The sequence below is a fragment of the Sphaeramia orbicularis genome, chromosome 24 (assembly GCF_902148855.1).
Source record: "Sphaeramia orbicularis chromosome 24, fSphaOr1.1, whole genome shotgun sequence".
Lineage (NCBI taxonomy): Eukaryota > Metazoa > Chordata > Actinopteri > Kurtiformes > Apogonidae > Sphaeramia > Sphaeramia orbicularis.
In genome coordinates, this window is record NC_043979.1 from 33,856,523 (window position 1) to 33,883,439 (window position 26,917).

The 26,917-nt window shown below is 36.9% G+C and overlaps 1 protein-coding gene and 1 long non-coding RNA gene across 3 annotated transcripts in view; one reads left to right on the forward strand and one right to left on the reverse strand.

Moving 5' to 3' along the window:
• Window positions 1-1,390: 1,390 nt before the first annotated feature.
• Window positions 1,391-19,557, reverse strand: LOC115415049 (uncharacterized). Its single transcript, XR_003934758.1, has 3 exons — window positions 19,548-19,557; window positions 13,337-13,339; window positions 1,391-1,548 (listed from the first exon to the last, which is right to left on the reverse strand). It is a non-coding gene; the product is annotated as an uncharacterized LOC115415049 (long non-coding RNA).
• lpgat1 (lysophosphatidylglycerol acyltransferase 1) overlaps window positions 2,774-26,917 on the forward strand; it is a 106,316-nt gene continuing 82,172 nt past the window's right edge. Inside the window, exons 1-2 of one of the 2 annotated variants that reach the window (XM_030128463.1) lie at window positions 2,774-3,399; window positions 3,988-4,240. In XM_030128463.1, coding sequence (XP_029984323.1) covers window positions 4,003-4,240 — 238 coding nt within the window. In that variant the 5' untranslated portion in view covers window positions 2,774-3,399; window positions 3,988-4,002. Of the gene's footprint in view, window positions 3,400-3,775; window positions 3,883-3,987; window positions 4,241-26,917 lie in introns of those variants that run through there. The other variant, XM_030128464.1, reaches the window with a different exon arrangement.

Consider the following 26,917-nt stretch of genomic DNA (forward strand, 5'->3'; position numbering starts at 1 on the left):
TTTTTTTTTTTTTTTTCTTTCTTTTTTTTTTTGCATTAAATGAAAGCATCAGGATTTGGCACCAGAGTCTGCGCACTTGATGCTGGAAACTGGCGTCAGGTAGGTTTAATGAAACAGGGTGTGAAGTGAGAGGAATAAATATTATACATCCGCACTTCATTTTCAAAGTAAAACTCCATCCTGTCTGTCAGGGAATGGATGCATAATAAGATGTTCTGATACCAGGACAGGAAGAGACTGCAAGTGTGGGTTTTACAGCAGATCTTTACATGGATGGCTTCTGCAGGGTGTCAAGTAGATCACACATATTAGATGAAACATAGTATGGATTAATTTATGTTTGTGTTATTGTGCAAATTCAGTAGATCTACTCAGTAACAACATGCAATCACAAAATTACAACCATTTTATTATTATTTTTAATATAAAAGTAATATATATGATGAAATCTTAATACAGTGTGACATATTAAATTCATTTGGTTCATAAAATCGAGGTCTGTGTGTGTGATGAACATTCATTCATTCAATCAATCAATCAATCAATCAAACTATTACAGATATTCATTAAAAAAAAAATTCAATACTCATGAATCTACTGATAGAAGCCTCGAACACTAAACTTTGATTGACAAGTGAAAAAAAAAGCCTATAGATAAATTTCTACAATTAAAGACCTCTTAAGTAACAGTTTCATTGTCTAATTCACAATTATATAAAAGCAAAGAGGTGGGATTAAATAATTGTTTACTTATTCCCACTCCTTTTCTGATGTGTGAATAAAACTAAAAAATGTATTTATTTATTTATTTAGTGTTGAGTGTTTAGTGTTGCTTCAGGTTTTTTTTTTATATGTCTGAAAAAAATAAAATGTTCATTCAAGTAAAATTAAATTTTCTTTTTTTATCTGGTTCTATCTGAGCTGCATGTTTGTTTTAGTGCAGTCTTTCCCAACCTTTTTTGGCTTGTGACCCCATTTTAAGATCACAAATTTCTGGTGACTCCAGTCATTCAAAAGGGAGACGTTTTTTTTTTTAGCTAAAATTTATTTGTTTTTGATCATGTAATAGTTTGCTATACTATGTTGCAAATAAACAGTAATTTTAAATGACATTTAGGCTATATAATGTATATAATGCACTTTTTTTTTTTAAAGGAAAAGTATGTGGTGTTGGAATTATAATGACATATACACTACCAATCAAAAGTTTGGACTCACCTGGTTTTTCTTTATTTTCATGACTATTTACATTGTAGATTCTCACTGAAGGCATCAAAACTATGAATGAACACATATGGAATTATGTCATTAAAAAAAGTGTGACATAACTCAAAGCATGTTTTATATTTTAGATTTTTCAAAATAGCCACATTTTTGCTTTTATTACTGCTTTGCACATTCTTGGTATTCTCTCGATGAGCTTCATGAGGTAGTCACCTGAAATGTTTTCCAAAAGTCTTAAAGGAGTTCCCAGTGATGCTGAGCACTTGTTGGCCATCTGAGGTCCATCTCATACCATTTAAATCAGAAGGTGAGTCTAAACTTTGACTGGGAGTGTATATTTGAACCATTACAACATATTTTTCATTAGTAATTTTTTTTTTATATATCAATTACTAGAAATTCCACGTGGGGTAGTGTTTTATGTACTACTTTAATTCTTTTAACCCTTTCATGCATGAATTATGGGAACCTTAGTCAAGATTTTTTTTTTCTGGAGTGTTTTTATACCTCCTTAGGCATAAAAAAAAAAATTGCGATCGAGTTTTTTTTTTTTTTCATGGAGTGACAAAAATGTCCATGCATTTAATTTTTTAAGTAAAGAAATATGTATTTAAAACCCAATATCAGAAAGTGAAATGAAAACAATGAAATAAAAACATTTTTAAGGCTGTTCATTTGATGTTTTCTCACATTTTAACATACTCTAATGCTAGTTATTACCTCATATAATATGCAAAAAAAACAACTCTTTTTGTCAAGAAATAACAACTGATTTACACTTAAACATGTTACTGCAGATCAGGTTTATCAAGAACAGCAAAGTTATAGTAATGGTATGAATTGTAGTGTATTATGGGATGTTGCATAAGTGTCCACTGTGTTGGCTCATATGGAACTAAAACAACAAAATCTATAAATATACAAGAGAACAGCTGGAGAAGAACTGTGCACTGTAGAGAAATGGGCTGAAAGATATATTGTTATCGTTTCGATATCGAGATATGAACATTCAAGATATTAATATCGAAAAAGCAATGATATAAACGAAAATTAAATCGATTTCCCCTGCGCTCGCCCTGCATGTACAGCTCTGGAAGTCACAACAAATTTAATTTATTTGTACTTTATGTTAATGTTGATGACTGGCAGTGAGTTCTTATGAATAAAACTGCACTTTCCACATTCTTTTGTATTATGATGTTTGTATTTTTCTGAAAAATGCTTGGTTTTCACCGAACCTGTAGTCATATCGTATCGATATCGAGATATCTGGCATGAATATCGAGATATGAAATTTTGTCCATATCGTTCAGCCCTAGTAGTGACCACAATGCATGAAAGGGTTAAATGCTGCATTTGGTCATTTTCTCCTATGAATCACTTTGATTGATAAATGCTCTATAAATAAAATTTATTATCATTCTTATAACAACAAGAGGGTGACAGTGAACGTCTCATTACCAGAATATCCATCCAGGTTGTGTTTACTTGCTCCTGTCAGTGCTGTAGCTTTTATTTTGAAGGCCACAGGGGCTGGTTTGTGTTGTTGCTGTGTTGATGTGTGACTGTGTGTGAGTCGGAGGTCTGGACAGATAACGTCTCCGGCAGATCACACACAAAAATCTGTGTTTTTCACATGTAAGGCGCATATGTTGTCTATACGTATCGGGGCGTTTGTGTAAGCAGCAGCAGCGGTGATCTTAGCTCTGGCTCGGACTGTTTTCACTAGCTTATTCCAGCTCTGTTAGCTCGCTAACTTGACGACAAACGACGACGACGATGATGATGATGATGATGATGCATTGGAGGATTTATCCCGGTGTCTCTGACTGAGATGGAGCCAGCGACGCTCAAGTGGACTTGCTTGCTTGCTAGCTAGCTAGCGAGCTAACGGTATCCGCCGGGAATCTCCGTTTTACCGGAGCAGACCCCTGGATAACATTAGCTTAAATGGGCGCAGCTGCAGTTTTATGGCATACGGTTTGTTGTAACGTTATCAGACGTTTCCAGCAGCGTCCCCAGATTTCATAGATATATACTACTAACCATGTCCACTAGCAAAATTCGCTAGCTAAACCATTTAGGTTAGCTACACGTGACATAATTTATCTCCGCTCCAGCTATTAGCTCCGTTTTTTGGTGTCCGTCCTTCGATGCTTCACTGACATTAACTGGGTGAGTAACATCAGCGACTGGGACTTTTACTCATTTTGAGGGTCGGGCTATATTCTGGAAGAGTAAACGCGGATATTGCGCTCCGGACACCATCCACCATCCGAGGTAACGCCTGGTATCATCTGATAAAATGATATTTGTGCCTGCTAGCTATTTTCCTCAAGTGTTATTTCGCAATTAGGTGATAGCTGTTATGTTGTCATACCTTACACGTTTCTTAACATCTGTTCCCGTTATGCTAACTCAGCTCACTGCTAGCTAGCATGTCATGAAAGTACTCGACCACGTCCCGTACGACTGGTCCTTTTATGGTCCTATCTATGCATGTATTACTAGTCCGGCTAAGGGGCAGCTAGCTTGTAGGCAGTCACGAATAACAAACAGCACAAATCCAAATTAGAATCAGAAAGAATCACAAACTAGCCTCTTCCACCTATAGGGTTGTTGCGTTTAAATTCCTTGAAATAGCCTCACCCTCAGCCAGTGAGTGTAGTCCCAGCCTTTTTCCCATACTGTCATTGGGTTGTTCAGTGCACATCAGTTTGTTTTTGGCTGATTTTTTTTGTGTCTTTTTCTGTTCTGTTTCAGACGGTGTGTTTCAGGATGGCACAGCTCTTGGACGGGGCCGGCAAACTGGGCTGGGTTCTGCTCAAGTCTGTGCTCCGTTTTGTGTTTATGTTCTTCAATAACTGTGTAGCCATCCCATCCTACTGCTTATACCTGCTCCTTCTCCAACCACTGAGAATATGGGACACTTCCACATTCTGGCACATTGAAGGAGTCATGTTTAAATGGTTGTTGGCCATGGTGTCTTCGTGGGGCTGGATTGCAGGTTATACAGGTAAGATATTTAACCATTCAAGACCCAAAGCTGCTTCTGTGATGATTTTTGTCTAAATCCAATCTTTCCCAAGTGATTGATCACCGTTTATTATCATATTACCCTCTGCAGTTTGCATTTTGTCAGTGTAAATCACATATTCTCATATATTTAATTCATCGATCATGTAGACAAGCGAGCATTTTCCTTTATTTAATTCATTGATCATGTAGATCAGGGGTGTCAAACTCATTTTAGTTCAGGGGCCATATCCTCCCAATTTGATCTGAAGTGGGCCAGACCAGTAAAGTAACCCTGTCATGCATAGTGGTCGCTACAGTGGACAGCTATTTTCCAGCTGTTCTCTTGTATATTCATGGGTTTTGTTGTTTTAGTTCCATATCAACCAACACAGTGGACGCTTATGCAACACCCCCATACATTACAATTCATACCGTTCCTGTTCCTGTTCTTGATAACCTGATCTGCAGTAACATATTTGAGTTTAAATCAATTGCTAATTGTTGTTAGACTGTAAATTACATTTCTTTTAAAACAAAAAGTTGTTTTTTTTGTTGCATATTATCTGAGTGAGTAATAACTAGTATTTTAGTATGTTAAAATGTGAGGAAACATCAGATTCACAGCATTAAAAAATTATTTTATTTCATAGTTTTCACACAGTATGCCTGTAAATACATGTTTCTTTGCTTCAAAAATTAAACACATGGTGTCCAGCTGAGTGGAGATTTTTGTAACTCCATGAAATATAGATTCATAAAAAAAAAATTCAATCACATTGCTTTTTTCATGCCTAAAGAGGCATAAAAACATTCAGGAAAAAAATCTTGATTTAGGTAATCATAATTCATGTATGAAAGGGTTAATAACATAATAATATAGAAATAATGCCAACTCCAAACATTTCAATGTGTTTTATAGTGAAAAAATTAAAATTACATTATGGAAACAATTTACATCTATAAACTGTCCTTTTAACCCTTTCATGCATTAAATATGAGAGCCTTAGGAGTGTTTTTCTTCCTCTTTAGGCATGAAAAAAACAATGCGATTGAAATTTTTTTAATGAACCTAATTTTCATGAACTTGCAAAAATGTCCACTCAGCTGGACATCATGCGTTTGATTTTTAAAGCAAAGAAACATGTATTTACTGATATACTGTGTGAAAACTATGAAATAAAAACATTTTTCGTGCAGCTAATCTGATGTTTTCTCACATTTTAACATACTCTAATACTAGTCATTACTCACTTCATGGAGATAATTTGCAAAAAAAAAAAAAACTTTTTATAAAAACAAAAAACTGATTTATAATTTAATAGCAGTTAGCAAATTTTTACACTCAAACATGTTACTCCAGATCAGGTTTATCAACAACAGCAAAGTTACAGTAATGATATGAATGTCAGTGTATGGGATGATGCATGAGTGTCCACTGTGTTGGCTGATATGGAACTAAAACAACAAAATCCATGAATATACAAGAGAACAGCTGTAGAATAACTGTCCACTGTAGTGACCAGTATGCATGAAAGGGTTAAAAATGTGAATAACATGAACAACCATGAAAAAACTGAAATATTATGAAGAAAAATAAGTGCAATTTTAACTATTTTATGCCTCTGCTTATCATTTGTAAATGTGCATTAAAACTTACAGACCACAATGGATCTGCAAATACACAAAATGTTTTAGTAACTGGCAGAATATTAGCAAAATTACACTTACTTCTTAAGACATTTCTAATTTTTCAAATTTTTTGTGAAAGGCTAGTTTGTAAATGTACACAATTTCATGTAATTTAACTTTTTTACACTAAAACGGAGGAAAATTTTGGAATTGTCAGGTTATTATTTGCAGGTTTTTATGATAGTATTCTACTGATCTGACCCACTTCAGACTAAAGTAGGGTTTTATGTGGTCCCTAAACTAAAAGGATTGATTGTTAATATCTTGAGTGTAATTTTTGCATTTCACAAATTCATCCTATTGGACCCTGTGGTGGGCCGGATTTGGCCCCTGGGCTGCATGTTTGACACCTGTGATGTAGATGTTCATAAAAGCTCAGCTCAGATCAGAGTAAACTGAAGAAAAACTGACACTTCAGCAAAACAAATCATTAATTGAACATAAAACAAGCATCTACAACCACTGTCATTTGTCAAACTACACAGGTTTTGCTGGTGAATCAGTGTTGCAGAAGATCAATGTTTCCATGTTCACTACAGAACCTCTGAAAGTCCAAATGAGTCATATCTGATGATGATGAAAAGATGAGAAGCTGAGTTTTACCTAAATTATTTACATGTATTGATAGGAATAGTGGTTCAGAAGTAGATTGTTCCAGTCGCTTGGTGAATGTTTAAGTGTACTCCATCCCATTTTTGCTTTGCATACAGCTAAACAGTGATGTATATTGTCTGATGATAGAGGGACATCTGTCATATTTCTTGATGTATTTTCATATATTGATAGGATTAGTGGTTCCGCAGTTATTAAACATTTTAGATCAGTAGATGCTTTTGGTCGCTGGCAGATGCTTGGCTCTTAATGAGTTAATATTCATGTGCTGATTGTGCTCGGTTCATTGTTGCTGCTCACCGTATGGAGAAGGATGCCCTAAAACTTTGTATAGTCTTCAGCTTTTTTTCACTTTTGTGTGAACAGGGTTGCATGAGCTGGATTGTTCCCTTCTCTTAAAACACATAACTTGCATTACTCATATCTTATTCACATTTGTTCTACTGACATACATGGTGTTACTTGAACGTTGAATGAAAGAGTGTATGACTTATTTCATCAACTTCAGCCATTGTGCAGTAATTGCCACTACAGTTACGTTTTTGGCAGCGTAAGTAAAAATAAACACATTGCATTATGAGTGGTGTTCCTCTTAGCTGGCCGGTTGAAAGTCTTGAAGTGATTCAGGGAGTTGGTGGTGTTCGGTTGCACAGAGCAGAGAGCAAAATGCTTACAAATTGCTAAGTGGCGAACATGGGGAGCAACAAGGCGAGCTGATTAATAATGCAAACCTTTCAGCCTATAGAACACCTGGTCTTGCGCTGTGCAATATGCGTTACAGACTTTGGCTTGAAGTGTTCAGAAGTAAAATACCACACACAATCATCATGTGAATGAAGGCTAAAAGTGGTAGGAATTAGTAAGGAGTGTCATATATGAGATCTCAAGTGTTATTTGCAATCTGGTACTTCTCACATTACTCCAAGGCACTTGTATATACTACTCAATGTATTCAACTAAATTTAGCATGTGGAAATAACCCAGCTGCATTCCCCTTATGTGTCACACAGATGTGTTTTTAATTAAAGGGCGAACAGCAAAAAACGTGTTTCATTTTATATTCAGAGTATCTTAACTGTGATGCATATCAGATTGGAGTTAATAACCTCGGCATGAAGTAGTCACGATTTATGCAATTCTGAAAATCCGGTGCAATATTAATCACTTTTCTGAGCTGGAACCTGAGAAACAGCTGCAACAGAGGTGTTCAGCGAAGGGGCGGTGCATTATTACATATTTGGAATCTCAAGTAGGTGAAACAAATGGGATTTCTTTTATGAATGGGCTCAAAGTTGGATGACATGCAGTTTTTTTTTTTTTATTTGCACAGTCAAGCTGTTGAGTCTTGATCTCAAAGAGCTGCTATCAGATATTACCTGTTATAAAAAGAATATTAATAGTCTGACATGAGAAGAAGCAAAAAGACCAGAGCTGAGAAGTAAATCAGCCTTGAACACTTAATGCTTTCAATGTAATTGAGGCATTAAATGCTGAATTTAGTGTAGAGGTCAATGTGCCGGAGCAGTAGTTTTAGATTATATGAGAACACTGGCAGTGTAACCTGCACTCAAGGACACTCCTGTAAAGGTGGGTCGATCAGCTTTGTTACCTTTACCTCACAAGGCAGTCATTCATAAACGTCAGTCCTTTGCACTTTATAAATGACCCTTGCATGTGTACGTGTTCTGGGTTACAGCTATTCTGAGATAAAGTGATCATGTATTATTCTGTCGCAGCAACATACATGTGTGATGTAACAGGTGCCAAAATATCTTATCTATATTAATCTTTAATTACCACTTCCGACAGCCTAAATAAACCTCATTGTCACTAATAAAACTCGCAGACAGGTGTCACATTAAAGGTTTAGTCACAATAACACATCTGCTTACAATGACAAGCTTTATTTGGACAGATGAGATCATTACAGGCTGTTTTTACTGTACTTGCACGATTTCCCACATTCTGTCTATGCATGAGTATCATTAGCACTGGTTTCAAGTGGAAGCAGTGTGGCATGAATAGAAGAGCCACTCCAGTTACCAGATTCAGTGTAATTGAAGATTTATTTATTTATTTGAGAGATTTTTGTATCATTTTCTTCTCAGTTGTTGCCTTTTTGTCTTTTGCATTTGGGGATCAAATGGCAGTATTAGGCCTGGTTGATATAGCAGATAAATGTGTCATGATTATACTTACGCAGTTAATTATAGCATGCAGGTAAATAAAGTAGAATCTAAAGCAAAACACTCCTCACTATTACTCTTTTCTTTCTGAGTGGTGTTAGCAGTTGTTATTTGTACCTATTTCAGTTTTTGACTCATTTCTACTATAGAGATCCATCATGTTTTCTGTACATTTACATACTCTTAAAAACAACACTATTTGACTTTGCAGGAAAAGCTTTCATATTGACCTCAAGTGAATTAAAAGTTCCATCTGAAGCATCTTAGAGAAGCTTAGTTTGAGATCATTAAGTGAAGGGTGAAGGTGAAAGTAGCTGGGGCAGAAAACACTTGTTATTCTCAAGTGTGTATCATTAAGTCTCTCTTGAACTTTTCCTTGAAACTCATCTAAGAGCTGTAAACCGAATGCCTCCAGCAGGCCTGATGATCTTTTAAAACCTAATTAAATACCCGGGCCTATGTATAGAACCTTTTTACCTTGTACCAAAGATGAAGAAGAAGAGACGCTCAAGGTGCTAATATCAGAATCCAGCTGCAAGATGTTAATGCGAGAGGGATGTAACAGTTATACAGTTGTGCAGCTTTGAATAGTGTGTGATTTTGATAGTTTTTGTTTGTTTTTTTTTCTGTTATCTTTATTCAGTTTCATTACAATTATGCTTTTCTTTTTTTTTTTGTTCCGACAAGTTATAGTTTTTAGATGTTAACTGCTTGACAGTTTCGACTTTGACTCTAGTCTTCCTCAGTGTGTATTAGTACTTTTGAACATTTTGAGGACAATTTCACCAATACCGCGATAATAATGATAATCGTGATAATTTTGGTCACAATAACTGAAATATGAAATTTTCATATTGTTACATCCCTATACACAGTATTGACTTATAGTGAGGATAAAACAAAGATCAGACAATCAATCAGTGACAGGTGAGATCCGTAGTGATCTTATTGTGAACACACACCAAAGATTTTCAGTCATTGATGAGGTATGAACGTATAGAAGTGACCAATGAGTTAGTGCAGTGGTTCCCAACCTTTTTTGGTTCGTGACTACATTCTAACATCACAAATTTCTGGTGACCCCAGACATTCAAAACCAAGACTTTTTTTTTTTTTGCTAAAACTGATTTGTTTGTGATCATGTAATAGTTTGCTATAGTATGTTGCAAGTAAAGGTTAATTTTAGATGACATTTTGTTTATATAATGTATATTATTATGGATGGAGGCAGTAAATCCAGGTGTAGATTACTGCACAAAGTGAGAATTTTATTTTCCTTGGTCAGGATATGTACAGTCAGTCAAGCTTGTATTTACAAGGCTGACAATTAATACTGAACAAACAATAACTCAAACTATGAATTATGAAAAAGCTGCAGCATCTGAAACCGACCATAACTTACATTTGAAAGATAAACAGTACCACGGTGCTTCAGTTTCAGTTTCAGAGTTTGTCATGTCTTTTATGTATTGTGATTGTCTCTCTCACCTCATCATATGTTTTTTATTCGTAATTTTTTATTTTTTTTTTTATCAATTACTAGAAATATCAGGTGACCCCATGTGGGGTCCCGACCCCAAGGTTGAAAAACACTAAGTTAGTGAAACGAAGATATGGAGTCCAAATTCTCATAAACTGTCCCTTTTGAGGAATGAAGTAAACTGGTCAAATATTCCGTAGGAAGTGATTTTGATAATACTTAATTGAAAGGGGATTTATGTGGTCAAAGTGTGTGTTCTTTCAAGCATCTATCAATGAGTGCTGTAGCTTTCATTGCATTAGGTTAGAGCACTATCCAGTGCTGTGTGTGTTTAACTCAGTCATCCATCACTAAAACAACTGAGCATAAACCCTTGAAAGAAACTCCTTTTACTGAGGAAGTGTCTGGCTCCAGCTAAGCTAATACTCGCTGCTGCTAGCTTACCGGAGTGTCATTAAACCTTTCTCGAGCGCGTCGTGTGCAGATTTTATTATACAAGCTAATGGCATTGTAACATCAGATACTTGCATGTGATTATTGAAGCTGCCTCTCAAGAGCAGACAGCTGCTCAGTTGGAACTGCACGATCGGGATCCACGAGCATGACAGGGCTGCCAAAAAGATCTTTAATATTGCTCAGTGCAGGGGCATGAGATTTTAATCAAAATGCAGCTTTTTGTTCTAGTCTGCCGAGGTGCCTTCTGTCAGGTACCAGCACATTTTCACTACCTTATGTCAGCAAAAAGTAGGGTTTCCCCACAAGTATTAGGCTTAGATGCAGAACACAAGCCATTTTAGGAATCACAGACAAACAAATGTGAAATCAATGCGGAGAGCATCAAAACAAATCCTCCCAGATCTAATAGGAAATGCGGTCTCTTTCTCAAATTAATCATCTGTATTTACACATGTTGTACTTTCGATCCCTTTTTCCTATATATGTGTCCAAAATTAAGTGAAATTATTACAATATTTATCTCTTACCGGAAGAACAATGCATATAAATTAGTCTTGAGGTGAACATCAAGACTGGAGGAACTATTTTAATTTATTTTGGGTCAGGACTTGTGTTGTGAAGCTTGACACTAGAGCCCGACCGATATGGGATTTTTGGGGCCGATGCCAATACCGATATTGGGGGCTAAAAAAAAAGCCGATATCCAATATATCGGCTGATAACTGATATATTGGCCGATATATGAAATAAGAACACTGATCTACACTAGATATACTAATCTTATATTAGATAATTGTGGACAGGTGGATTAACAGTTGCATGAATCTTTGTTTATCTCACAAATATAATTTACACAACTTTCAAATGCAAACTATGTAATCACAAAAATAATTAATGTGTGGGGGGGTGATAGCGTCATTGTCTGAGCAGGAGTTAAAGTGAAACTAACTCGCTTTAAAGTTCCTCTTATTCTCCGGGCAGCACACACACACACGCAGGAGCAGCGAGCGACAGAATCTCCACGCAGCAAAAAAAGTTAATATATTGGCTACATCGGCTACATATTGGCCGATGTTGATAAATTGGTGATACGCTATAATCGGCCCGATTAATCTATGTGACACCATCACAGCTACGTTCTGCTCATACTACACAAGTTTGTAAAACATCCTATTGGTGCTCATCTGATTGTAGCGTCTTAAGCCCAGTTTCCCAAGTTATTGAGGGCAGTCACAGTTCCATCTGTGTTGTCATGGTGATGCAACGCGACACTTGTAGCAATGCACACATTCAATACACGCATATAACCGGAAGAATGTCAGCTGAAAACAATTGTTCAACAACAGAACATGAGAAGCAAGCACTTTAAATAGGCAAATATCTAAAACAAGCAAACAGTCTGAGACTAGCGTATGTCATGAATAATTACGTAAAACAGACCAATGAGACAAACTTTGCAGCGCTAAGCTAACACTAGGGATGCAACAAGACCACTTTTTTCCAGACCGAGTACAAGTACTTACATTTGACTACTTGCCGATGTCGAGTACCGATATGAGTACCGATGGGAGTATAATTAACCATACTGGCCAAATACCACGAAGAAGAATAAAGTTTTTTGAGAAGCAGAAAATCAGTAGTAATAAACATGGAGACGACAGAGGTAACACTAATGTGGATACTAATATTGATATTGATGAGGGTAGTTGTCATAAATATGTCAGTAGTTTTTCACTAACACACAGTCGCTTCTTGAACAGATCCTCTACCTCCACGGTTCCTAGTGTTATCCTCCGTCTGGGTACGGATCCGTGAGCACCTGGAAAACAAGTGGAATGTACGCAGAGGACGGACAGAACGTTCCATCCGTATCCGTCTGTGTCTTTAACGTTTCTTGCAGTCGATGTTACTTTTGTCACCGTCATTTAGTTTGAAAAATCTCCACACTGCTTACATTACTCCTCCGCCGCGTACCTGCTGCACTTGACTGCGAATGTCACGCTGCCGTAAAGTGATATCGGTGCAGTTGTATCAGAGTACTTTTATAAGTACGAGTACAAATACACACACTGAGTATCGGACCCGATACCCGATACTGGTGTTGGCATCAGTGCATCCCTAGCTAACACTAAGCAGATCCAACAGTATAAGTATTATTTCTCTATCGCTAAACCTCACTGAATGGGACAAAGAAGAGCAAAAACAAAGACACGATTATTAGAAATTGTGTCTTACCTTTGCTGTTTTGATATGTTTTTATATGAATGAAACTTCGGCTATCAACTAGCTAATCCATTGTTTTGTGTTACGTTGAAATGATTTCAACTGTAAACAACAGGCCCAAATGGCAATTTTGTCGATCTCTACCCTAAACCCGCTACCCATGTGTCTAAGACGACCATAACCTTAGAGAAAATGCCAACAGAAACACAACACAGATGCAGTTTGCGGCTGCTACAACAAATGTCGAGCTCCTTTGCAGAATTAATCTCAGTCATTTGTACCTCGCAGAGCACTGTTGGCCTCGTACGTCAACAATGAATCATCCTGAAATCAGTTTGAAAAATTAATTCGTGGGTTGTCGCAGTTTACCTCAGACGGTATGACATGCAGGGAATCGGTGTCGCGTCCCGTGCAACATCCTGTAACTCGTTTTGTTTTTCGACCTGACGCCCTTTCTCTCAAAAAAGCCGTCGACTATGAGCTGTGATTGGAGCACGTACACACCAGTGGGCCCAAACAGGTGCACCAAAGCCGGCAGGATTAAGTTTTCATTGCATGTTCCCTGAGTGGGTGGTCTGCTTGACCTGGTGGGAGATCAAAGATTATTTGCATCTGTAGGACACGCAGACAATGTGCACTTGTTTCCCAGATATGATTCAAGTCTTTGATCATGTTCGATATGCGACGGAGTAACGCGATTATTCACATTAACGTAACATTATCCTCACTTTTCATCCGTCTGCACGTCCTTGGCTTCACAGTTTTTCTTTTCACCTCACCGCTGGTTCACGACCGCTTTGACCTGTTGCGTTTTTAACACTGTATTGTGGAGTTCTCCATCTTATCACTTTTACTGTAAGATAAGAGCCTCGATCATCTCACTTTGAAGCAGAGAAATGACTGTTCATCTGTTAAAGCCCCTGTGCAGCCATGGTTAACACCCACACAAGTGTTATCAGTTACTTGGCTGATAGACTTATTCTCTGGACTGTGTAGGTGTGCTGATCGTCTCTGAGCGACGTCGTCTTCACTGTCCCATATTAGATTTATTGGACTTCCTTAGATCAGGGAGTTTAGTATTCCAGTATCCGTCGTATAGTTAATATATTAACCCTTAAACACTTAAGCTATTTTTGTGTTGATTTCCAAATTAATTGTACCTTTTCTAAGTGATTTATCACCATTTACTACTAGATTATTCACTGTATTTTGCACTTTTTAGTATAAATCATCTATTTTCCTATATTTCTTATTTATTTATTTATTTATTTATTTATTTATTTGGGATAGTGCATATTAATGAACATCTACAACAATTGCAGCTGTAAATATGCCAGATTGTAGCAGCAGTGCTAATTTCTATATGTAGTCCCTAGGCAGGTGACAAGAAAGACAATCGACAAAAGGCAAAAAATCATAAAAACACACAGAACAACACAGTGAGGACAATCTACTGATGGTCACAGGCTTGGTTTTCCTTCATCCAATGTTTAAGTTGTGATTTATATACATACATTTAGTTCACTGATTATATACATGTTCATTAAAGCTCAGATTAAATTCAAAGGTTATTATCAGAACAGAGAAAATTGAAGAAAAAGTGACTTTTTCAGCATTTGATCATTAATTGAAGATGAATCAAGCATCTACAATGTTGTCAAACTACATGGGTTTTACTAGTGAATCAATTTTGTAGAAGAGGACAGTGTTTCCTAGGAGTGTAATGGTACAGAAAAATTTTGGTTTTATACATTTTTAATATGTTTTCGGTATAGTGAAGGAGACCAGTAAAAGGGGAGGTATGGAGGGTTGTGCTTCGTAACTACTGAAACCTGAAAGTGAAACAGTCGGGTGCACTGCACGGCACCCCAGCTTCAGAATAAAGTGTTAGGGTTTTTTTTTTTGTAGCGGCACTGAGAATTCAGCAGCACCGTGAGGTTCGTGTGGAAACTTCAGGCGAGTGTGTGCGTTCTTCACGTAGGCTACATGTATTCATTCAGTACACCTTCGTATTGTATTGGAGGCCCTAAACTGAAATGGTTCGGTCCAAACGAGTGCACTGTTACACCCCTAGTGTTTCCACATTTGCTTCGGAGCCTCTGAACGTCCAAATGGGTCATATATGATGACCATGAAAATATTTTTTTACCTCAGTTATTTACTGTATTGATAGGATTAGTGGTTCAGAAGTCGATTGTTCCATTTGCAGGTGAATGTTTAGGGTAAAGTTTTAAATTTTGCTTTGAATAATTCCTGATGCTAAATGGTAAATGGACTGCATTTATATAGTGCTTTTCCACACCTTCATGGTGCCCAAAGCGTTTTACAAAGCCTCACATTCACCCATTCACACACACACTCGTACACCAGTGGGCGGCTGCTGCCACGCAAAGCGCTGCCAGACCCTACTGGGAGCAATTTAGCGTTCAGTGTCTTGCCCAAGGACACTTCGACATGTGGACAGTCGGAGGCAGGATACGAACCGACAACCCGCTCTACATTGTGCAGCTATATAGTGATGTATATGGTGTGATGGTACAAGAATATCTATTATTTTCATATTTTTCTTCATTTATTTCCTTGGGTTCTGGCTGAAAATCTGTGACAATATTTAAAATGACATTTTGCCTCATAGCAGATGCCAGTACTGATGTTATATTCTGTTTATTTTCTGTTTGCGAGTAGTTCTTCCCTCTTTTTGTGCCAAAGAAACACTTTCTGTACCAGTGACGGCCGAACTGTCTTCCAGCCAATCTTAACACTATCTTCAGAGGTTGCAAATTCAATCATACAAATTTCTAAAACAACCTTTAGTCAGTCACTGCCTATCAGGTAAATGTAATCTAATTTTCCAAAAGCCAGTGTCACTCAAGGTCGATATTGGCTAATGCTGATGTTCAGATTTATTTCATTGCTCTAGCGTAAAGTAGAAAGTGTTTACTTTTCATATTTTTTTTCCAGTACTATTGAATTTTGAGATGCATTTTGGTTTGCTTATAGAACTCCTGCATTTATTTTATTAATTAAATAATATTATATCGACTCTTTTAATGTTTTACACTGACGATGTACCAATCCAGATGCTCTGGGGTGGTTATATTTACATGAAGAATTTGGCAGACACTGTTTATTTGTTTGTTTTACTTGAAATTCAACCCACTAGATGATGCCATGTTGTTAACTGACTAACATTTATGACTTCAAGTAACTTTTGTATACTGTCCGCACTTACTTCACATCAGAGATACACACTGTTCAACACAACAAGGGGCACTGTTGATTCACTGACTCACCTGTGAATGCACTCTTCACTTAATCATTAATATTTTACATTTTGAGTTGAAAGCAATAAGAATAAGTGCATTTTGATGGAGTATGAAATAGACCTTCTCTGTATTTATTCATTGAATTTACAGAACATGTGTTGTATCATAGATATATGCAATGACCTTTTGTCTGAATATGAGATTTTGGTCATATTACTGTCTTCCTACTGTGTCTCTGAGTTTGCAAAATCAATGCAAAGCGATGAGCAACAGTAGACGGTGGAAACATGGATGTTCTCCTAAAAAAAAAACGACATAAAAGCTGCTCTAAAAGCGTGAGCATTGTGCCCGTTTGAAAGCTTTTATTTAGGGAAAGGATGCTTTGGTGTGTAGCAAGCAGACTTTGGTAAAACTTTAATGTGCATAGTGCATGACAACATACTGTAGGTAGAGATAAGTACTTACAGTATGGCAGAGCTAGGAAAAGAGGTGAGCCAGCACGGAACAAATGGCAGTGCAGATGAGAGTCATGAGGGCAAACGGAATGAACAGGAATTAAAATCACTTGTGTATTGGAGCTCTGAAATGCGTTTATATAAGCAGACAATGATGTTTTATTCCCTCGAGTGCCATAAGACTGCGGGGTATTGATGTGGATGAACTTCACATTATGTGGTAAATCTGTATTTTAATGCTAATGTGCCATATTGAAATTGAGGCACCAAACTTTTACGCCGTTAAATGAGCTTTTAGTTTTTAATGAGGACAAGAAATTAGGCAGGTCAGGAGACCCATTTAGTCTATTGAACAAACATGGATTCTACAGGGCCCGGCCTGTTAACTGGGTTTAGACCTTAGTCAGTAGGTTGTGTCTTCAGTTCGTACAACAGGAAAATCAAGTCATAACCTGACCATTCTCTGGCTATAAGAAATCTGGTTAATTCTTTTTACATGTTAACTTCGTATACTTTATTATAGCAGTATTTTGGTGACTACATTTACCTTATGGTGTTGTTTTTATTGACTTTGTATACTTTATTTTGGTGTTGTATTGGTAACTATATATACTTTATTATGGTGCTGTTTCATTGACTACATATACATTATTATGGTGCTGTTTTATTGACTACGTATACTTTATTATGGTGTTGTATTGGTAACTATACTTTATTATGGTGCTGTTTTATTGACTACATATACTTTCTTATGGTGTTGTTTTATTGACTACATATACTTTATTATGGTGTTGCATTGGTGACTACATGTACTTTATTATGGTGTATTGGTGACTACATGTACTTTATTATGGTGTATTGGTGACTACATGTACTTTATTATGGTGTTGTAACAGTGACTTTATTATGGTGCTGTTTTATTGACTATGCATACTTTATTATGGTGTTGTATTGGTGACTACGTCTACTTTATTACCTCCGCCAAGGAGGTTATGTTTTTGCTGGCGTTGGTTTGTCTGTCTGTCTGTCCGTGTGCACGATAACTCAAAAAGTTATGGATGGATTTGGATGAAAATTTCAGGAAATGTTGATACTGGCACAAGAAACAAATGGTTAAATTTTGGTGGTGATGGGGGGGGCACTGATCTGCCTTGGCGGAGGTCTGCACTCTCCGCATGCTTTTCTAGTTATGGTGCTTTTTTGGTGACTACACATACTTTATTATGGTGCTATTTTATTGACTACGTTTACTTTATTATGGTGTTGTATTGGTGACTATGTATACTTTATTATGGTGTTGTATTGGTGATTACGTATACTTTAATATGGTGTTGTATTGGTGACTACATATACTTTATTATGGTGTTGTATTTTTGACTACATATACTTTATTAAGGTGCTGCTTTGGTGGCTACATTTACCTTACGGTGCTGTTTTATTGACTATGTATACTTTATTAATGTGCTGTTTTATTGACTTATGCAATGCAGCCAAAAGATCGTATCATAATGTTTTTGATCCTAATTACAATCCATGACTTGAACTGAAATGAGTGTTTCCCACCTTGGAAAAGCACTGACAAACTAGAAATGACTGATTTATCTGTCACAATGTAAACACAAAATCACATTAAGCATATCATAATTTTTATTACAGACCATTATCTTAGCATATAAATAATGATACTGATGATGACTTTATAGGATAATTGAAACTGGAAGTTAATGCCAAGTTGAAATTGGCAGTGAGCTGTAACTTCATAATAAAAGCAATAAAATTCAACTGTTCTTCAAATTCTGAAACTTAATCAGACATTTGTTCAGGGATATTTTGTCAAGATCCAATGAATGACGGGACTGGATAAAAATTTGACGATTTTACAGAGCTTATTTTATTTTAATTCATGTTCTGTGCTGATTTTATGGAGTCTTTGGCAGAAAAATGACCACTTCAATCACACCTCCCTGCATCTGCTTTGTTGCCTTCCTAAATACCTTCCTCAGCAACAGTCTCTCCAGTGTAATCTGTAGTTTTAGCTTAAGCCTTGATATTTAGTTTATAATGGATAGAAAATGCAGCGGAAAGCAAACAAAAGCAGAGGACATTGCTCAGTTTTCCATCATATTTGACAGTGTCCGGAGTAGAAACCTTTCCTAGATTCTTTAGAATTGTAACTTCAGATCATTGTTTCTGAAAAACACAACCCCAAAAAACAATGATCTCACGTGGCTGCTTACTGTCTGCTGCACTTTATTACACATTTCACTTTTACCATATCTGCTGCTGTTTTGTTCTACTATGCACCTCCTCAGCTCATAACTGTTACCTGGGGTGTGTATTGGCAAGAATCTGGTGATATGATTTAAATCACAATACTAGGATCACAATACGATATATCACGATATATCTTGATACTCTTAAAAAGGCAATATTTTGGTTAGTTTTTTGTTTTTTAAAGATTTTTTTTCTTGGAAGAATTGAATTACATCAGAAATAGGCACAAATACTAAACACATTTTTATCTGATCACAACAGGGTCTAATGCCATGTCACAAAACTTTCCTGTGTTAAAACTTAAATTATGTTTTACAGACATTACAGTTAAAGATCCTCCTCAAATGTTCATATTTTATTAGTTCATAACTAACATCATAGCATTATTTTTGTGCCGTCCCAACAAAGGAACTAACATCTGCGTCTCAGACAGTAAAAAGTCCTTTCAGAATGCTTCAAATAACCATTATTTAATAAAACAGTGTTAAACAATAATAAATACAATATATAAACAAAAAAACAAAAATGAACCTCCACAATATCTTCATTTGAATAAATACCTAAAAGTATCGATGCAGTACTTTTTAATGTCGATACAGTATTGTGAAATGAAATATTGTGACATATTGCAGAACCGATATTTTCTTACACCCCTAACCGTTACTGTATTGTACTAGTGTACTACTTCTTATTCTATTTTTGCCTCTTTTTTAGAAACAAATCGCATGGTGTTTTAGAACAAAGTGAGAGAGAAACTGCATCTTCATTCTCTGTATGTCCTGTGCATCCACTGAATTGACAAAAAAAAAAAAAAAATCTTTGAAAAAGCAGCAGACACTCCAGACGATTGCTGCCAAAGCTGAGAAGGCAGGTAAATATGACAACTGAAGCAGAAAAGGATTTTTTTTTTCTAGCTGGTATTAATCCGCTACTCTGTGAATTGTGTTTTTACCCATTTCACCCAGTAACAGAATTTTTTCCTCTTAAGCCTCATTCGCTCTAATTAGACTTTCTTGTAATTCCTCTGTGCACTTTTTTTTTTCTTTCTTTCCACCAGTTGATGACAGTGACACCTGTTTTTATCGAGGAGGTGCTGTGAAATTCTCACTCATCTTAAGACGGAAAAGAAGGAAATGTAGTGATGGGCGGCAAGGTCAGCAGTACAGCATTTAGCTGACCACCGATACCGGATTAGACAGTGTGCCTGCAGCATGGCTGTCATCCCACTGCACTAACTGTGTCATCTCTCAAAGACAATTTCCCTAATGTATTCTATCTGACAGATGACCCATCTCTGTGATATCATTTCTGCTCATCTCCGCAACAATGGGGACTTCAGCGAGCGTGGAGGCATGCTCCTTCTGAAATGACATTGCCTTCAGGGTACACACACCCCACACACCCCTGTCCAAGTGTCACAGATGTGTCATTTTTCTCAAAGTACGCACTTGATTTCTGCACTTGTGAGGATTGATTTTTATTCTCCAGAGTGCAGAGGGTGAAACAAAGTCCCCAATCCTAAATTCCCCCTTTCCAGTCCTACTATTTTAAAATATTTTTTATTTCATAATTAATCGCAGATATTCCAAAATATCCAGAAACAACTAATGACACCCTGCAGCAGAAATATGTCAAAGTGCATCAGAAAATATGCCGTTTTCCACATATTCCATGTTAAAATGTAATCTGAAAGGGCAGAGACTTCCCCACATTAAACATTTCTAGTTATCCGGCGTCTGTTCTCGCATACCTGAAGGAATGAATTGTGCATGTGTGTTCATGGTTGAATATCGGTGTGAGTGTGACGAATAGCCAGCAGCAGGTATAGTGGGTTGAATTTCAAGGTGGAGTGACACCGGTTTGCAGCCTCCAATGACTGATTGAGTATCATGCCATGCAATTGCTGAGCAGTAACTTATGGTAACATCAGCTGGAATGAAGATATCCTACGTTTATTGCTTATTCCATTTGTTACAGATTACAGATTTCTTTATTGTCATTTGACAGCACAGTGTACATACAGCACAGAGTACATCAAACGAGATTTTGCTCAATGGCTAGGGACATTGGGCCGCTGCAACTGGTGTGCTACCATAGAACCCTTTTCTTCAAAATTTTCAGTGAAGAACAAGATAATACAAAGCACAAATATAAGACATCATACAGTTTTCACACAGTGCATGCGGACACAAGCTGGAATTTTTTCATGGATTTGAAAGGAATTTGGGGGACAAGGTGAACGTTTAAGGCAGACAGCAGACATGATATTCGGGTTTATGCCTTTATGCAGCTTTGGTTTTGAAACATCTGTATTTTCATGTGTTTTACAGTGACAGAAGCCTGGTCACTTTACTTTGCACTAGATTCCTTGAGCCATATATCATAATGGACTCACAGAACTCATATCTGCCATTAATAGGCTTTTTTATTGGAAGCTCAGGCGATGTTTTTGAATCACAATACGCCTTTTGAGTTGTGATTGTTCTCTGTTTTGAACTGAGATCAAAGAGTCTAGAAACCGATGCAGTCTTGGCACAAAGAAAACACAATATTTCATTTAAGATTGCACTATGCGTCCACAGTTGTCTATAAGACAGCACATTTAATTTTCCATCAGTTAATGCAAACAGTCTCCAAAAAGGGAAATAAACTTTCTGTTATTAATAATGGGTTTTAAAAACAGTCTAATATAAACGGCTACATTTTCCCATTGCAGCGTCTGTGTGACCGACCTCAGTTTGTAACTATGACAAAACCAAACCCAAATGAATCTGTAGACAGTGCATTCTAAATAGAGCTTGTTTTCTTGTTTATTTTCATATAGCAGCTCAAGTAAAGGTCATGTAACTAAATTAACACTACCACTACACTGTGTTACCCAGTGTCTATGTTATAAAGGGAAGTGGACTCTGTGTGTGTGTGTGTGTGTGTGTGTGTGTGTGTGTATGTATCTGAGGCATCACACACATTCCAGAAAGAGCTGACTGCTGCAGTTTGGCATACTTATGTATTTTGATCAAGGAACAGACTAGCAAAAATGGCAAGTTGATAGGACCGATATTTTGGGAGCTATGGGTAATTTTGGAATACAATAGCCTTACAATCATGTTGCTATGCCCAGAATCATAGAATCATCATTGAAGTGGGCTACCTAGCAACAGATAAACAATAGGGCCACATTGCTATGGTGTCAAATTTCATGTGGAGAAACAGACATGCCAGCTGAGAGGTTATTCAACTGAAAGTACCAGTGGAATTTACCAAGAAAGGAAAGGTATGAACTGTATCAGAGGATCTAGAATCCGGGGTTCCACATGGGTCAATGCGCTAGTTTCGTATTAACGATGAAGACTGTGTATTTTGTTCTGCCATTGTCTTACAATGGATCTAAAATATTATGGTGATATTGTGGTGGTCTCATTTAATCATGAAATTAATTAATTTTGGGACAATTTTTAAAGCACACTGAATGAAAATTAAGCTAATCACACAAACTCCATTTTTACTGTGTGTGTGTGTGTGTACACACCTGTGCGTTAGGGCCGCGCAATTAATTGAATTTAAATTGAAATCACATTTTTTAATTAGAACCATTTTTAAAAAGGGGAAATCGTCAAATTGATTTAATCTCTCTGGTGTCTCTGGGCCACCCGCCTCCAGGCTCCTCCTCCTCCTAACTGTGAGAGCAGAGTGGTCTTTCACAGAAGTCCTTGTAATGACCATGGACCTTAAATCTGTGATGGGCCTGCAGTAGTGATACCAATGTAAGCCGTGGTCCATGCATGGATCCCCCAATTTAAATATAATTGCACAGGGATCACTCATCTTGCGTGGTCCATGCACACATGACTGATGCCTGTCACTGACTTACATTGGTATAAATTCTGTGGGTCCATCACAGAATTTTCGGGGATTCCATGATACCATCGCAGATTTGAGGTAGGGAGCAGTCCCTTGCATTGCAGGCTGCTCACGAAAACAACATGCTGACTTATGCCAAAATCATGCAGCCTTACTGTGCGTAAAAGGAACAACCAAACCAAACCCAGAACCAGCAGCCTCTGAAACCGCTATATGAACCCAACTCAATGAGATAGCATGAGTAAAAATGTTAATGGCAACAAATCCACAGTAAGTTATGGAGTGAACAGATGCTCTGCACATGTCTATGTGTTTCTTCCAGTGACAGTAACTGGTAACTGATGTGGTCTTACTTTGATTCTCCTCAGAATCACTTGGTGCAACAGCGTAACTCTAACACTGAACATCCATCTCATGAGGAGAAAAGTAACTTCAGAACTGAGAACCTGGTGGATCAAAAAGACAACACTGACAGAACATAATAAATCTATGAGATGAAGCAGACCTGAACCTCAGTTACCATGGCAACATAGACACTATGCCTTAACAAAATTCTAAATACCTCTATAGTAAAATGTTATAATTTTACCATGTCATTCATAATATCCTGAGTTAACCCACAATTCACTGCAAGAGTACAACATAGCAATGTAAGTTTACATTTACATACATACACAACTTTACATGTAACTTTACAACTTTATTGTCTGATATGAAGCTGAAAAATCAATAAGTGTTATTATAGTGTAACTTTTATGTGCACTGCAGACTCTCGATTATTGCATTGATGCGTAAATCTGCACTGCGATTCATATTAGTCGAGAAATTTCCACACCTCCAACTCGCACATTACGTTGTTATTTTGGGTTTAAAATATGTGTGTATGACCTTATTATGCAGATAGAATGAACAAGAGAATGAGCTTTTACAGTAAAGGAAAGTGAAAGTATCACTGTGTAAGTGAAACATGTAGTTGTATTGCATTTTTTAAGCTGCTGTCAGTGGAAGACTTGCCATCTGAGCTTCTGCTATGTTTAATTTATCTTTGCCTGTCTGTGATCTTACTCATTTATGCTCCAGGACAAACATAAAACATGACTTTTATCATTAATCGCTGATTTCACTTAACCGTCCACATGAGAAAAATAAATCAGGCTTCACCTTGACTGACCCCGACAACGTATATCTCTTCATTACTGCCGTTTTAAATGAACATGTTACTTTTTCCATGGCACAAAATCAAAATGTACCAATGACAAACCGTTGATTCATCTCACACTGCTGCAGCGTTTGTAATATCAACTGTGAAACATCAGTAAGTTATTACCAAGTTGTTAGAGCTGAACATAGTGTTAGTAAGCGTCATATGAGCTGGAAAAAATGGCAGCAATGTCAAATCAACTGCGACACCACCCAGAGGAGAAGAAAAAAAAAAAGTGTGATGCTATTAGCAATTTCAACCAAATGACCCTCCACAGACTGCGCTGCATGGAAAATGTCAGATTGAATAAATGCGACTTTAAGTGGTTTACTGATTTGTCTTTTGCCATTTGTGTGTACTTTATAATAAGCTATTATATTCAAAGTAAAAGGCTTAGATTTAACCTGGTCTTTATTAACCTGTTAAAATTGGATACAGTATTTTTTAGTTTTTACTTCTAAGGCCATGTGCAGCTTTTATTATAATTTTTTTTACCTTTAAAACTGTTGACTCTTTTTTTCCTGAATTTGTCTTTTAAAATACAGTTGTGGGATACATGTTTTTGACTCATATTTCAGTTCCATAATTTGCTCAGACCCTTTTGCATGTTGTTTTGTACCCTATTTGCTTTATTGGTATACCGTTCATGCTATATATCACGATATTTCATTTCACAATACTGTATTGATATTAAAAAGTACTGTATTGATATTTTTAGGTATTTATTCAAATGCAGATATGGCAGAGGTTCATTTTTGTTTTTTTGTTTTTCTTTATTGTTTATATCTTATTTATTATTATTGAACACTGTTTTATTAAATAATGGTTATTTGAAGCATCCTAAAACCACTTTTTACTGTCTGAGAGAGGCAGACCTTAGTTCCTTTGTTGGGATTGCACAAAAATAATGTTATGTTAGGTATGAACTAATAGAATATGAACATTTGAGCAGGATCTTAAACTGTAATGTCTGTAAAATGTAATTTAAGTTTTAACACAGGAACATTTTGTGATATAGCATTGGATCCTGTTGTGACGAAATAAAAATGTGTTTAGTATTTGTCCATATTTCTGGTGTAACTCAATTCTTTCAGGAAATAATCATTTTTAAAAAAGAAATAAACAAAAAATTGCCTTTTTAACAGCATCATGATATATCATATCGTGATCCTAGTATTGTGATTTTTATCGTATCGCCAGATTCTTGCCAATACACACCCCTACCGATTAGGCTTTTGCTGCAGCTGCTGTCCTTTCTTTAACTCTCCTGTAGAGAAGTAACTCTCAAATCTCTGCAGCCGAAGTCCTGACCGATTAAAACATTTGCACGACACAGGCTGGGCTGGCCTACCCACCCAGAACTATGGGGATTCCCATTAAACAATTGTGACCCAGATGAATCTTTTCACCCTTTGGCTGAGGCTCACCTCGCAGACCTCCTCGGTTCTCTGTTAATATGCAGCCCAGAGAGCTGCTGTGTGTTTTAAATTGCAAAAGGAAGCTCATGTGTTCTCCGGGAGGCCCATTGTTAGTGTCCCTCACATAACAGAAGCCCCATTTCCTCCTTTGTTGCAGCCTCTGTGTATATCCTATCAACACTCAGACGGAGGCGAATGGTTAGTGGAGTAGCCCGTGTGCTCTGAATAGAGGCCTGATGATGTAAATCAGTTCCTGGAGGGTCACTGGAGAATAATTCCTTTAGGTGCTGATAGAGATGCTAATCATTGTCAAGTTGAAAGAATTTGTTTTGACATCAGATCAATGAAAATTATAAACAGCATTGACTGACGGATTTACCACATAGTAGGTCTGTTGAAGATCACAGTAGTGCTTATTTATTCAAAATCATTGGTGGTTTGTCACGCTGCCTCAGGAAAACTGTTTTGAACCAGTTGACAGCAGTTCATGAGTTGTGTTTAAGTGTAGAAGAACCACAAGATACTGTATGTGTCAGTTTTAATTACCATGCACTTGTATTCTGGAATAAAATTAGAAGATGAAGTAGCTTAATCTTTTTAGTAAAATGCTAGATTGCATATTTATATCCCTGAAACTGAGTTTGGGGGATGTAACTGTTTTACCCCGAACGCCGCTGGATCTGCCCCGGCCTTATATCCTTTGTGTGAACGCTATAACTAGAACAGATTTGGTTGGATTTGTTCTCCCTTGATAACTAACATAGGGGACCCCTAGTGGAAGAACCCTATCAATTTCAGATTCTCAATGAGTATTGTAAGTCACCAAATGCGGGGGCTTTAGTTTAAAATCAGTTTTTTGGACATAAATCAAGGAATAATAGGCTGATTGAGATACAATTTGGTTCATATTGATGGTCTTACAAATGTCCATTTTCTGTCTACCATCGAGAGTTCATATGGTGTCATTTTCATTCACTAAGGGGAGTTTTGTGGAGAAAAATTGGTTCTCTGAGCATTATTTTGCCACTATCAGGTCAATATAGCTCAATCTGAGTTCATATCGATTGTCTAACAAATATCTTTCTTCATGCCACTACCTTTGCTTTACATGATGTCATATTTTGACAACAGGTGGTGTGTTTTTTCCAAATGGCAGGGGGAGTTTTTGTAAAAACTCAATTTTTTGGGACATTATTAAGGTAATAGTAGGCCAATCAAGCTCAAACTTGGTTCTTATTGATCGTCCAACAAATCTTTTCTGACATTATCAGGCCGGATATCCTTTGTGTGAATGTGATAACTATCCCCCTTTAGCACCAACATAGGTAACCCCTAGGGGAAGAACCCTATTGATTTTGGGTGTTCCATGAATATTATCACTTGTCCAAATGGGGGGGCCTCTGTTAAAAAATCTGTTTTTTGGACATCATTAATAGATATAGTTGGCCAATCGAACTCAAATTTGGTTCATATCGATCATCCAAAATTAAGTTGGTATCTTTTGTACATCGTGTTGTTTATTTGCTTTATTATATAGCAGAGGATTGGGAGGAT